General features: G+C 44.5%; 1 protein-coding gene across 2 annotated transcripts; it reads right to left on the bottom strand.

Annotated features, from left to right (window-relative positions):
• Positions 1-859: 859 nt before the first annotated feature.
• LOC132499767 (putative spermatogenesis-associated protein 31C1) lies at positions 860-13959 on the bottom strand. 2 transcript variants are annotated; one of them, XM_060114364.1, is made up of 4 exons: positions 8285-13959; positions 3670-3727; positions 3267-3327; positions 860-3038 (listed from the first exon to the last, which is right to left on the bottom strand). In XM_060114364.1, exons 1-4 carry the CDS (start codon positions 8309-8311, stop codon positions 1007-1009), a joined length of 2178 nt encoding a protein of 725 aa, XP_059970347.1. In that variant the 5' UTR covers positions 8312-13959; the 3' UTR covers positions 860-1006. The 2 variants fall into 2 exon arrangements, with proteins under 2 accessions (XP_059970347.1, XP_059970346.1); XM_060114363.1 differs by lacking the exon at positions 8285-13959 and adding an exon at positions 4687-5414.
• Between the last annotated feature and the right edge of the window lie 237 nt (positions 13960-14196).

The raw sequence follows: 14196 nt of genomic DNA, 5'->3' as shown, positions 1-14196 counted from the left end.
GGGGGCTGCTCTTTCAGAATTGCACATTTATGGGAATCTGGTACCACTTTGCTTCCTTCCTTGGATCCAGTGATTTTTCTACACCTACATCCCACCCTAAATTCACAGTGTTTGACCACCAGATAGTTACTACCCACAGTCACACCCCTATTCCATTCATCCAAAACTCCTTCTCTGGGGTTAACATAGAGTGGAAGGTAGGTGACCCATGAACATAGCCATTCATTTATATGGGACTGGACTCAACACAGCCCTCAGCAGCCTCCCTGATACTCCCCCCACCTACACACACAGAGCTGGAAATGCCATCCTTGCTGCTGCTCTAAAGTATAGGAAAAACAGAGGTGGGGGAGGGTGATGCTGTACATTTTATTATGGCTAAGCTAAAAGGGGTTCATAGGGCATATCTCAATCCCAACCTTCATCAGAGAGAGAAGGAACTCTTAAGAGCAGATGTTGTATATTCCCTACCAAGAGATCCAGGGGCAAGCTTTCTCCTGTTTCTGAACTCAGAGCCCATACTCTATTCCCCCCAAACTTCCATCCACTTGGCTCTGACACTTCCTGGAGCCTGAATTGGAATCTCCAGCCCTATCGTGTAAACCTATCCACTACAGTTGCATAAAGTTCAAAGTAGCATAGAAGGAGGAGAAAGACTGGTTGAACCAGATCCTTGGGTGTGGGTTTCATAGGTTTTTCCCATCTCATTGTTAGAGTAATTTTGGTTTGTGTAATGACAGTATTATAAGGTGCAATGAAGGGACACGAGACAAGGAGCAAGCTTGTGATGCTACTGTCAACCTCCCTCCATGCCCTTCCCTTCTAGAAGACAAAGTGCACAGCACAGACAGCAGCCATTACACTATGCTTTTATTAGAAAATATATACATATATACATACATGTATTGGGGAACATTAAATATCTTGGATGTGCTAATGAGAAAATCATTTTCTCTACATGGACTGAATTTTTACTTGGAGACATGTTTTCCTACTAAAGGGAAGACTAAAGAAGGATTTTACTGTCGACCAGGCAAGACACCCCCCAAAGATGACAATGCCTTGGACAGTGTTGATGGCGGGCCGGGGCACCTGGAATCCTTGGCCCATACTGGCAGGTACTAACTGGAAACAAACCCTTCTTGGGGGGCAAGGATGGGAGGCACCTTAGGCCCAGCTGCTCATCTTCGAACCTTACACTTTTCAAACTATGTTGGTGTCTGACTTCCCTTTCCCTGATAGAACAACTCTGGCCCTTGGAGGTGGCTTTATGACTGCAGGCTGTAGAACCCATCATTCTCCGTTGCTCTGGGTAGGAGGTAAGCCTGTGGCAGCAGAAACGCCCACATACTGGGACTTGGAACTCCAGTTTGTGTCCATTTAACTTTGTGGCATGAAGTCCATGATGAATCGCTCTTTTTTCTTCTAGGATCTGTCCAACAGCTGTCATGCCTGCCCGACCCTCAGCAGTCTCACTCTTCAAGGTTGATCTGCTTTTGACTGATCCGTGACTCTGGGCAGTGGCTGATATGGGCTTTTTTTTTTGCAGAGCATCTCGACCATTGACTTTTTTCTTGGGGAAAATCCACTTTAAAAATAGCATCATCCTTTTTCTGAAGAGGCTTTCTGGAGGGCTATGTTTCTTCTCTGGCATGCGCTGGAGACATCTGCTCCCAATAGAGTCTGTTATTCCCCTGACCTGGGCAGGGCGGCTCATACTTCCAGCTTGAGAGGTCCCTAATTCTTTAAACCTTTCTTCATGCTCTCCTGGTTTATGCCTCCTACAGTCCTCTCTTTTGTAAGTAGGGGCAATCATCTTGCTCTGGCTCTTCCATGAGTCTTGGAGTTTTGAAGTTTTGGGCTCCTGCTGCCCTAGGTTGCTCCTTTGGGCTTCCATAAGGCCACTTGGCTCCTGGGAAGCTAACCTGTCTCTGGTGAGGACTCTCTGGGGATGGCACTGAGGCACCTGAGAAGCCAAGTTGTCTGCAGCAAGGAACCTGTGTTTGGGAAAGTCCTGAAGCTGGTTGTCTGACTGTACCTTTACTTTGGAGTTAAACTCACTAGCAACCTCCATGTTAAGGCATGGCTCACCTGGATGTTGGAAAACAGACATTCTAGGTAGTAGGAAACTTTTACTGGCCCCTGGCACCTCTAAACTCCTCATATGTACATTTGTGGTTTGGGATTTTGTCAACACTTTGGTTTCCAAGATAACACGAGACTGTGGTTGAAGAGCAGGAGACTGCTTGGCCTCCACAGCCTCCCTGGCCTCTTCACCTCTCAAAGACTGGGATCCTAAGTTCACCTCCATCACTGTTACCCTATGGCAGGGGTCTCCTGAGGCCTGACCACCACTCTCCTCTCTTGGCTCATTCCTGACCATTGCTGAACTTGGACCTGGCTCTAGGCTGTCCCTCTTGACCCATTCCACAGTCTCACTCTTCCAGGTTCTGCCCACAAGGCTGAGTGTGAGGGACTGAGAAGGTGGCCTGCCCTCCTGTCCAGTCAGAGAAGCCTTTGAGGGCCCATGGTAGTCACCAGATGGAATCGCTCCCAGGGCACTCTGGATTTCCTTACACACAGTTGAGGGGACAAGGAGAGGCCTCTTCAGGGTAGGAACTGACTCTTCTGTTATCACCTTCTCTCCTGAATGAGCCTGAGGAGGTTTCTCCAGGAACTCAGCAAACTGGACTGTTGAGTGGGACCCAGACACACAGGTAGCTGCAGGGGAAGAGGCAAACTGCAGAACGGTGGAGGGTTGGAACTTTTTCAACTTAAAGACATTTATGGCCTTGAGGACCTTGAGGGGTAGGGTCCACCTGTGCTTTACCCCAAACCTTATAATATGTGCTTCCAGCACCTCTCGAGTGTCTGGATCAAGGAAGGAAACCCTACAGGAGGTGTTCATGCAGGGTTCCCAACCCTTCGAGCAGTATCTTCCACAGGCTCCAGCAGGCACTGCTTTGCACGCCTCACCAGGAGGGTCTTGACATGAGAGCTGATGAAAGTTGTCCTTGCCAGGAAGCCTCCCCAGGCAGCTGTAGGAGAGCAGATGGGGCCAGGATGGCTGGACAGGACAGGCAGGGCTGGGCACCTGCAGCCCAAGAACCCTCCTCTGCCCCCACACTGACTTCATAAAGCTCCTGCTCTCCCTCACTCTAGGGCCTTAGCCACGCCCTCCCATGGCTCCCCCTCCCAGGGCTGGGGTCACATTATAGGCTCTGGGAGGAAGGACGACCCAGGAGAGAAGGGGAAAGATTCTTTACCTTTGCCGAAGTGAAACCAGGTTGTGAGTCCCCTCCAGTTCTTCCAGGCAATCTCTGCAAGCTGGAAATCAGGAGACTGGGTCATGGTGGTGAAGGCAGAGGCCTAAGAGTCTTTCAGGAGGCTGAGTGCAATGGCCCTTTAAGGGAAATCTTTGGAGGATTAGACTCTGGAGCCCAAGTATCAGTGTCCAAGACCACATGTCCCTGACAGTGATGGTAAGTCTCACTTGAAAAGGGTTTGTCCTTTGCAAAGTGCTTCCACGTTAATTAGGCTCAGGCTCTGTTTCCTGAGGAATAAGCTCTGCCACTGGCATCCTCAGAGACCGTGAAGCTGGGCCCTCAGGGTTAGGAGAGATGGAAGCTAACTCTCGGGGGTGCGCAGGGCTGAATGGCAAAGGCTTACCTTTCAAAGATCCACTTTTCTTCCTACTCCTGCTCCTCCCCTTCAGCTCTACTTGATGCTGAGAGAGAAGAAAAAATGAGGGGCGAACACCCAACTCTCACTGTCCTCTATCTAGGCAAGCTGTGTTCATGAACAACATGACTTTCTACATTTAACTAAAACTCTGTGGGTTTTTTTCCCCTTTTACTTATTTTTAAAGTGGATAACAATATTTTCAGTTTTTCTTCTTTGAAGAGTGCAAAGGTTTTTTTTTGTTTTTTTTTTTGTTTTTTTTCTGTGGTACACGGGCCTCTCACTGCTGTGGCCTCTCCCATTGCGGAGCACAGGCTCCGGACGCACAGGCTCAGCGGCCATGGCTCACAGGCCCAGCCGCTCCGTGGCACGTGGGATCTTCCCAGACTGGGGCACGAACCCGCGTCCCCTGCATTGGCAGGGGGACTCTCAACCACTGCACCACCAGGGAAGCCCAAGAAGGATTTTTTAAGTTTTAATCACCATAGATTTCTTCTGTCACTGTTCCTCTGATCAAGAAACACACACATTCTCAGACCTAAATGCCCACGTGAGCTTTGTCAGATAGGATTCTGCTTCCCAAGGCCAGACCTCCACTCCAGCCTCTTCTCTCAGGCTCTCAGGGGCTCAGCCCCAACACAGAGGAAGGTCTCACTTGTGACACCCGCTGTGGGTAGGTGGCTGGTGAACCAGGGCTCAGGGGTCAGCCTTCCTGCAGAGATTGAACTCTTAGTAATCCAGTCCTTGACCATTATTAGTCACGGCATTTGGGACTTGCCCTGGAGCCCTCTACCATACCTGAATTCCTGGTCTAAGATCTCAGGCTAGAAATCCTCATGCCCACTCTAACCCCTCTCTGGCCTGGCTTTTCCCTAGAAGGATGATGTTCTATACTTTTCTGAGAGTTCCCATCTCAGGAGTCTCTCTAGGTGGTTTAGAAAAGTGGAAATAAGAATAAGAAAAAAAGAGATAATCTCTGCTGGGATTAAGCCAAAGGTTTCTTACCTTCCTGATGTTTCTATGTTTCCTAGGTGGTGCTAAGAATGGATTACTCTGGAAGCAGGGAAGTAACATTAGGAAGAGCACCAGTCCACACAGGAACCCAAGGATGATATTAATCACCCAGGAAGTTGGGCTGCATCTCAGCCAGATAGCAACAATGTTTTTCGAAGAAAAGAGATTCTCCATCTTCTGAATTGCATTGCTGCCCTCAGGCAACAGAGCACTGGGAGTTCACTTGATGGCAGAACCCCAGGCCTGCATCACAGAGCTGTGGCCTTGTCACAAAGGGCTCCTGAGTGTGGGGGAGGGGCAATAAGAGAAATAGGCTGAATCACTGCCCCGCCTTCCCATCCAGACCCACAGACACCTGCACCCTCCTGGGGCTTCCAGATCCCTCCTTCCAACTACTCTCATCCTGTGAGAGAGACCTTAGCCAATTTTCTGTTCATTGCATCTGGAACCTGGTTCCTTCATCCATTAGACACCTTTACTTGAGGCCCACCAATTTGATAACTCTTGAACATCTTAAGCTGACCCTGGAAGACTGGCTGTTTCACAGACATTTTTACTCAGGATTTCCTTTGTCCTCAGCTCCAACTTTCCCACATCATGTTTGTGTCTTGTGTAAATGCAGGGATAGAACTTGAATTTCGTTTACACTTATTTAGTTTTGTGAATTTTGAATAGTGTATGTTTTGCCTCATTTTCTATCAGAGGGAACTACACACAAAAATTAAAATAATTTATTTTTCAAAATTCATAAGTATGAAAGAATGATAAATAGTTATGTAATAGGGAAGAACAAATCTGACTCCACATTAGATCTTTTTTACTTTAATCTTTATGCTTTGTTGCCGGAGCTAACTCTGTCCATCCCTGTGACCCAGGCTGGCTCTGCACTTTTTGGAAAACAATGTTGCCTATAGCCTGAAATATACAGGATAGCCTATTGCTAAGGCTCTGACTTTTAAGAGCCCATTCATGGAGATAAAAAGTTGCAGAACAGAGAATAATAATTGTTTTGTTGGAGGTTTACAGGAACATGTGACCTGACCAGGATCTGACCCATCTGGCTAGCTGCTAGAACAAAGGATCCAACACCAAGATATTTGCAACAATTAGCCATGCCCCTCCCTCACCTTGCCTTTAAAAAGGCTTTGCTGAAAGCCTTCAGGGAGTTTGGGGTTTTTCCTGGGCATGAGCCACGTGTCTTCTTGCATGGCACTGTGTAAACCCTTCTCTGCTCCAAACTCTGATGTTTCCGTATTTAGCCTCACTGTGCATCAGGCACACAGACTTGCATCTGGTAACAGTTAAACCTTCAAATGATGTTTTTGTAAGTTTGTAGTGTTTATAATTCTGGAGTTAGTAAATCTTTAAACTGCACAAAAACTTTTGGGACACACTGCAAACACACACACACACACGTACTCATGTTCCTTAACCACTCTAGTACTTTCAAATCCAATAATCCATAATTTTCTACTTAAAAAAAATCTTTCATATGTTGTCTCAACCCAACTTCTTAGTTTGCAACGATAAGACAGTCCCCACTCTGCAGATAAATTTTGCAGTATGTGGTCTTAGTCCATTAGGGCTGCTGTAACAATGTACCATAGACTGGGTAGAGTAAAGACAACAGACATTTATTATCACAGTTCTGGAGGCTGGGAAGCCCAAGATCAAGTCACCAGTATGACCACCCCGTAGTGAGAGCTCTCTTCCTGGTTCACAGCTGGAGCCTTCTCTCTGTATCCTCATATGATGGGAGGAGGCTGGAGATATCTCTGGAGTCTCTTTTATAAGGCACTAATCCCATTCATGAAAGCTCATAAGCACTTTTGCACGGCCCCGCCTCCTATCTGTAAGAGGTAGGATTTCAACATGTAAATTTTGAGAGAACATTAACATTCACACATGTGCACTCATGCTATACCCGGAAGCTAGGAATGGGTTAGGGTGAGCCAAGGTCCTGACCCTAACGGGCTGTAGGGTGAAGAGTAGGACTAGGGGTCAAACCCTTGGGGCTGAGCCAGGTCTTGAGCAGCCTCTTCAGATATTCCTAGTGTGTTATGTATGTATTCTCTTTTCTGAGTGTGCCTTGCCTTTCCAGCCCCATCCTCTCAGGCCCCTGAAGCTTCAAGTCCAGCCTGAACCATATAGAAAGGGAGCTTTGAGTCTTACACAAAATTCCCTTATGACACCACTTTCTATCCCTTAGCAGTAACACAAGATTCACTGAAGGATTCACATGGTAAATATGTCTTAATGCCCCATGAGGGCTTTAAAATAATGTGTATTCTCTGCTTGTTGGTCATAATTTTATACAGTTTTAGTGGGAACGTGGGCATGTGAGTTTATTTGGCTATATTGCTATGAATGTGCACTTTCACAAACATATCTCCTACATCTGCTATTTTTCCTACAGTCTTTTCCTCCCATATGATATTCTTACCTTAATTCAACCTTTTATCAAAATTTAGACTTAGGTCTCTCACCATGTGGACATGTTTGTAACAAAATAGCTTCAACCGAAGAGGTCAGTGGAAGGCCTGGACCAGCTACCCTGGTTCCATGATAGTAAGCAAAGGATTGCAAACTACCATGTTAAGCTTAAGCACAAAGCAAAGTTTATTTAAGCATAGGTACACTCTCAGAGAGGGAGAGAGAGAAGGAGAGAGAAAGAGCAGGCTGTTTCTGAGAACAGGCTATTTCAGCGAAGTGAAGCAAGCCCAAAGCAAAGCAAAGTATATTGAAGCAAAGGTACACTCTCGGGGTTGGGGGGGGGATGGGTGTACTGTTTCTGCAAATTGAAAGCAGCATTCCTATAAAGGCTTACGAGCGCTTTTAAGGAGCATTTTGCAGAGAGGTGGGGGTGAGTGACAAGGATCATTATTTGATTGACAGTCCGGAGCTATGTAACAAGTTTTCTGCTGTGCATGCTCTCATCCTTGAATCCCCAAGAAATGCCTACTGGGTAGGGGGAGGGGCAAAACCACATGTAATTTATTGTAATTAAGGTATAATGAGTTTGGATTTACTATAGGTTATACGCCTGTCTGGTCTGGGCACGCACAGCCTGGAGAAGTCCCCTTGTGTTACTGTGCCTCTCTTTATCAGGATAAGCTGCCCACCACCCGACCATAGTTTCTCCCGTTCTGGGTGGAGTCAAGGGAGAGTCCCCAGATGGCTGCGTGTGACTCAATTTCTTCTTCTTGTCTTTCTCACCACTGTCACCTCCTTGCTGCTAATGTCTGACTAACTACCTAACAGGTCTTCTTTGCATTCATATTTGCTCTCTAAATTTTCTCTATTACTTTATTTTCAATATGTTTTGTTTGATGGGTTTTCTTTGAAATTTAAAAATCTTATGATAACATTTATCTTGATTTATTTAATTATTGTTCTACTGTTATTGATTTCTGTCATCTTATTTTATGCTTTATTTTCTACATTTTCTTTATTGTTTCTTTTTTTCCCTTCTTTGGCATCTTCCATTTTACAGGTCAAGGGTATTTATGTTTGTTTGACATTTGGGAATTTTTAGTATTGTAATGGTTTTATATCTTGAATTATGTTAATTTTCTCCTCAATTTCTTACCCGTGGATGAAAAATGTTCCCTGCCATATCAGTAGACAAAGGATGTTGCAGTCATCAAGTCAGACGTCAAAGCAGGAACCCTCAACTGTTCACCTTGAGGGGATTCGGGATGGAGAAAAACAGGGTACTGATTCTAGAGTTAAGGTGCATATCAAAGGAATGATTTCACGGAGCCCAGATTCTTTCATCTTCTCATACATAGAAAAGTGCTAAAGTCCTTAACTTGAGATGTCTAGTTTTCTTTAATTAATAGTAATCTTTTGATGTTCTGACTACCTGGTTTTTGTTGACTCCTCCCTTAGGTCTTCTGAGCAGTTCCTCAGAGTGATCTGACAGGCTGTGTTCTGGGCTTAAGTCCTCAGAAAATCTGCCAAATAAAACATAATTCTCCTTTTGGGTTGTGCATATTTTTCAGTCAGCAGTCTTGGCAACCAATGAAGGGGCCCAGAGCAGACTTTTCTTCTTTGCCTGAACTCTATGAGGATCCAGAGTCCCGGCACCAGCAGAGGCTTCTTGGGCCTGTCCGCTTTCTCAGAGTGTCCAGACGAATTTGGGTGAGTATCTCCTGGTTCTTGGATCTCCAGTTTTGGTTGATGATCCTAAGTTTTATTCAGTGGTGTTAAACTCTTCTCTTGAGTAGTAGGTTATCCTTGAAACTTGGTTTCAAGAAGAAGTACCTGGGTCATCCTCAGTGAAAGACACTGGGAAGATTTTTACTCAGTTTAAACACTGAGAGCTTATCCTCAGTAGAAAAACACTGGGAAGACTTTTGCTCAAGTGGGTTAGCCTCACTTAAAAGACACTGGGAAGATCTTGCTCAGTTTAGACACTGCGTGGTTTATCCTCAGTTGAAAGACTGGGGAGACTTTGCTCAGGTGAAAGACACTGAGTAAAAGTTGGACTGGGTAATTAGGTGGAAGACTAACCTGTCTTCCTTGAATTGGCTACTTTAATAGAGTTTGTCAAAATAAAAGTGATCTTCACAAATTGAACTCAGAATGGGGAACTTAGCTTTCAATACAAAAGAAAAAGGAACAACAGATTTCCAGCCTCCAACGGATATCCTGGCCAGGTTTATGTACATACAAAATTTACATTTACAAGTGCTTACTTACTTGGGACTTAAAGAAAATCTTGCCCTAAAAATGACTAAGATAGGACTCTTTTATTGCATATGCAGTTAAGTTAGAAAAAGCTGGCTTGATAAAAACATCTTTTCAGAATTCTGACTTCAAAAAAACAAAAGGCTTTCTAGGGGAAACTTGCATTTCTCTTCCTGTGTCTTTGAAATGTAAGTGTTCTGATATTCTTCAGTGTGTGTGTGTGTGTGTGTGTGTGTGTGTTTTGAGAACTTGGTCACTACCATCCAAAAGTACTTATATGGTGTACATTTGGCAGCCAGTCAAATAGACTGGGATTCTGAGCAGGCTTTTGTCTGACTGTACAACTCTCGGGGGCTTTTTGCCATCCTAACCTTCATTGTGTCAGCCTGTACAACAAAGACCATTACTTTCTTAAACTACTTTTGGGAGTAAACTTTCTGGATCTTATTTAGACAGCATCCTTTACACTCTTTTGTGGGGAAGCCTCTTGCGTCTTATTGGTTTGAGTCACTATTAAGGTATACCTCATTTATGGGCAGATCATGGATCCTTCAAATTGGAGAAACTTCTAAATTGGTAAATTTTTAGAGAGCTCTCATTATAAACAGCTGTTTCATTGGCTCCTATGGGGGGGAAATGTGGGAAATTAGACATATAATGGTTAACCTAAAAACTCCTTTAGTTTCAAACAAACCCAAAAAATTGGTTTGGGAAACCTTATTTGTGGTCTCTGCTTCCCCTAAATGGGTCTTACAGATGCTAATAAAAACATTAGAATAATTATTGTTAATTAGGTTAAGTAACAGGGAAAAAAACTGAAGGAAAAGTCTAAAAACTTTTTCCCAACAAGGTGAAAATTTTAAAGGGACTTCTCCTAAATGAATAAGAAATCTTTAGATGGTTATTTTAAAGTGGGATAAATAAAACAGACATTAATGAGATAAATCAAAGATTGGATACAATACTACCTAAGATTGGATGGGCCAAAGGGATCTCCTACTTGTCATCAACATTAAAGGGCCAGACCCAAACAAGTCTGCCCTATTTACCCCAGTTTAAAATACGTATATTTTATTACATATAAATTTTATACACGTAAAATTACACTGAGATACCTGACCAACAATTACTTGGGGCAAAAGTTGGAACAATTAATCAAGTTAAAAGATTGACAAAAGTGCCTGAGTCCCTTGGCTCAACCACTCTCTGGGGACCCCAGAGTCTTTATAAAAATTGGTATGTTTAGGGCCTCCCTGGTGGCGCAGTGGTTGAGAGTCCGCCTGCCGATGCAGGGGATGCGGGTTCGTGCCCCGGTCTGGGAGGATCCCATATGCCGCGGAGCGGCTGGGCCCGTGAGCCATGGCCGCTGGGCCTGCGCGTCCGGAGCCTGTGCTCCGCAACGGGAGAGGCCGCAACAGTGAGAGGCCCGCGTACCGCAAAAAAAAAAGAAAAAAAAAAATTGGTATGTTTAAATGGGCATTGTATAAGATAATTACCTCTCTTTTGCCTAATTATATTGTGTGGGATAGACATGTTTCACTGGGGAACTCTTCCCCTGCTTGATATTATAAGACGGCATATGAAGGAAATATTAATTAAACATACTAAAGGAAACCAGTGGGATTACCTGAGCCTATACAATATAAAGTAAAAACTGACAGCTAATATTTAAGGGATAATAAAAATAAAGAATGGAGACTTTACTCTGGGTCTAATCTGTGCACTCAGAAAGAGGGTCTTTGTTGAATGCCTTATGCAAGTTTTGAAGGTATGATAAACCATAAAGTTCTAGACTATAGAATTCTGAAATTTCAGTCTAGTTGGAAATCTTCTCACTGATACAGAAAAGCAAATTAAAGAAAACGTAGTTGGGCAAATCAATCTTTCAATATTATTTAGGTGACAGGCCAGTTCTTTGGGGAATTAAAAGCAACTGTCTTTGTCTTGCAAATCGGTACAAATCAGAAATGTAAATACAGACCACAATGACCTGAGACTGAGCCTAATTAGCTAAATTAGGTAGAACCTGAAACCAAGGTTAAAAGAGGGGGAAAAGTGGCCTTTTAAAACTCAAACTGCTGATTAGTCAGTCAAGAAGATGGAGGAGTAGGAAGATGTGGAGTTCATATCTCCCCACAAATGCATCAAGAAAACATCTACAATGGAACAATTCTCCCAGAGCGCCTGATAAACACTAGCAGAGGACCTCAGGCACCTGAAAGGACAAGAAAGATCCCCACATAACCAGGTAGGACGAAAGAAAGAAGAAGGGAAAAGGAAGAGCAGATGAAGTGGGACTGTGACCTGTGACCCTGGGCGGGGGAGCGGAGCTGAAGGTGAGAAGAGGTTCCCGCATCTGGGGAAGCAGCGGGGAGAGAAGCTGGGGCAGAAGGAGAAATTTGGTGGCTCAGAGAACAGTGCAGCAGCCAGTCTGTGGCAGGCAGGAGAGAGTGAGGCCTACACAGATGGTCTGGCCACAGCTCTGCATGCCCCAGCCACTGGTGACCACTGGTGCACACGGGGGCTGAGTGTTGGAATGTGGGGTTTGAAGAGCAGACCCAGGAAGGGGAATGATGTTGGCTGTGAGGAGACAGCTCAAGGGGATAGGAGCGAGGAGCTCCACAACAAGGAATGCTCCTGGAGGAAGCCCAGACCAGCATAGAAGCAAAGTGCCACTGCTGAGTGATGCACAAAGGGTGGGGCCCCCATTGCAGCCTCTCTCCTCACACACCGGCCCCTGCCTCCACAGGCACTAGGAAGGGCTCCTGCCAGAGTGGCTCACATGCCCCCAGCCATCATCACCTCAGCACTCTCCTGCTTGGGTGGCCCATTTGCCCAGCTTGCCACCTTGACTCCCTCCTGCCTGACAGGCTCGTACATCCCATAGCCACCCAGCACCCTCTCACCTGGGCAGCCTGCCTGCCCTGATTGCCGCTTCTACATCCTCCTGCCTGACAAGCTCGTGTGCTCCAGCAGCCTTGGGAGCAGACGCCAGTGGGTGGCCCACATGCAGAGATGGGGCTGAAACCACAGCTGAGTTCCAGGGGACATGCAACTAAGGAAGAAGAGCTGAAATCTCTCCTCATGGCTGTGCAAATCATGGCATTACCCTTCCTCTGATGGCTTCCTAAATTCAGCACCTGGGAACATCCCAATGGACAAGTGCTCCTGCAGCTGAGACAGGTCTGGCTCTAGCAGCTGTGGGTTTTGTGGGCACATACATGCTGGGGTTTGGCCAGGCCAGAGTCTGAGCTGCCGCCGTATCTCACATAGTGGGTCCAGGTACATCATTACTGCAGTCCTGGGACCTGACCTCAGTGGATCTGGGCCAGTGGCCTGGTGAAAAGGATGCCTGAGTCACCAGGGCCAGTTGCCGGCATAACCATGGTTAAGGTGGGACTGAGAGCAGTACCAACAGCCGTGTACTTTGTAAGCCCACACAATGGGCGAAAGGGGACAAAACAGAGCATACCCACAGGTGAACACCTCCAGAGGAGGAATACTCAATGGCTTCTATCCCAGTGGGAGTGCTCCAGTCCTCCCGACCTCACACCGCAGATCAGAAACACAGCGAAGAAACAGATCTGACGGCCTCTACTCCAACGACTAGGGGTCAGAACCCAACCCTGACAAGGCAGTGACAACCACAGAGGAAAGGGAAATTTCTGCTGAATAAAAATCAAAATTAAGAAAATCAACAAACTTGGAAAATGTTTGCAATATCAATATCTGGCAAAGAACTTATATACAGATTAAAGAATTTTTACACTTCAAAAATAAAAAGACAGTCCAATGGGAGAAAATGGCAAAAATATATTTATGGATATGTTATATATATAAATGTAAAGTATATGTATCTATGAATATATGCCTATTGGCTATTTGCATGTCTTCCTTTTATTTTTAAGTGCCTAATTATATTTTTTATATGTATACACACTATTACATATAAAATAGATAACTAATAAGAACCTACTGTATAGCACAGGGAACTCTATTCAGTACTCTGTAATGACCTAGATGGGAACAGAAACTAAAAAAGAGTGGATATATGTATATGTATAACAGACTCACTTTGCTGTACAGCAGAAACTAACACAACATTGTAAATCAACTATACTCCAATAAAAATTAATTAAAATATTTACATATATTGTATACAACATATATATTAAGTATATATAATTTATATATATTTAGAGATTGCTCCATCAAAGACGTACAAATTATAATTATAATGAGATACCACTACATACCACTATAATGTCTAAAATTTAAAAAACTGTTAATATCAAGTTTTGGTGTGGACCTAGACAAACATGAATACATTGTTAATGGGCTTGTAGCATGAAAGCTTTAAAGTTAAATACACATTTACGTATGACCAAGCAATTACCTAAGAGTTCATACTTATCCAAGAGATATGAAGTCTTATGTCACACAAATTTGTTCACAAAAATGTGTAACACCATTATTCATAATAGGTAAAACTGGATATGACCAAAATATCCAAGATTTTTTAAAAACATCTTTATTGGAGTATAATTGCTTTACAGTGGTGTGTTAGTTTCTGCTTTATAACAAAGTGAATCAGTTATACATATACATATGTTCCCATATCTCTTCCCTCTTGCATCTCCCTCCCTCCCACCCTCCCTATCCCACCCCTCTAGGTGGTCACAAAGCACCGAGCTGATTTCCCTGTGCTATGCGGCTGCTTCCCACTAGCTATCTATTTTACGTTTGGTAGTGTATATATGTCCATGCCACTCTCTCAGTTTGTCACAGCTTACCCTTCCCCCTCCCCAT

Source organism: Mesoplodon densirostris, chromosome 12, assembly GCF_025265405.1.
Source record: "Mesoplodon densirostris isolate mMesDen1 chromosome 12, mMesDen1 primary haplotype, whole genome shotgun sequence".
NCBI classification, from domain to species: domain Eukaryota; kingdom Metazoa; phylum Chordata; class Mammalia; order Artiodactyla; family Ziphiidae; genus Mesoplodon; species Mesoplodon densirostris.
Note: the sequence above shows the minus strand (reverse complement) of the source record. Positions and strands in the feature narration are given on the sequence as shown.

Bases quoted from the DNA above. Each gene is read 5' to 3' on its own strand.
- LOC132499767 (XM_060114363.1), bottom strand. From the start codon at position 4,869: ATGGAGAATCTCTTTTCTTCGAAAAACATTGTTGCTATCTGGCTGAGA. The intron at 3,328-3,669 runs GTAAGCCTTTGC...CCTGATTTCCAG, and splicing joins GAAAAGTGGATCTTTGAAAG to CTTGCAGAGATTGCCTGGAA. The intron at 3,039-3,266 runs GTAAAGAATCTT...GCTCTCCTACAG, and splicing joins CTGGTTTCACTTCGGCAAAG to CTGCCTGGGGAGGCTTCCTG.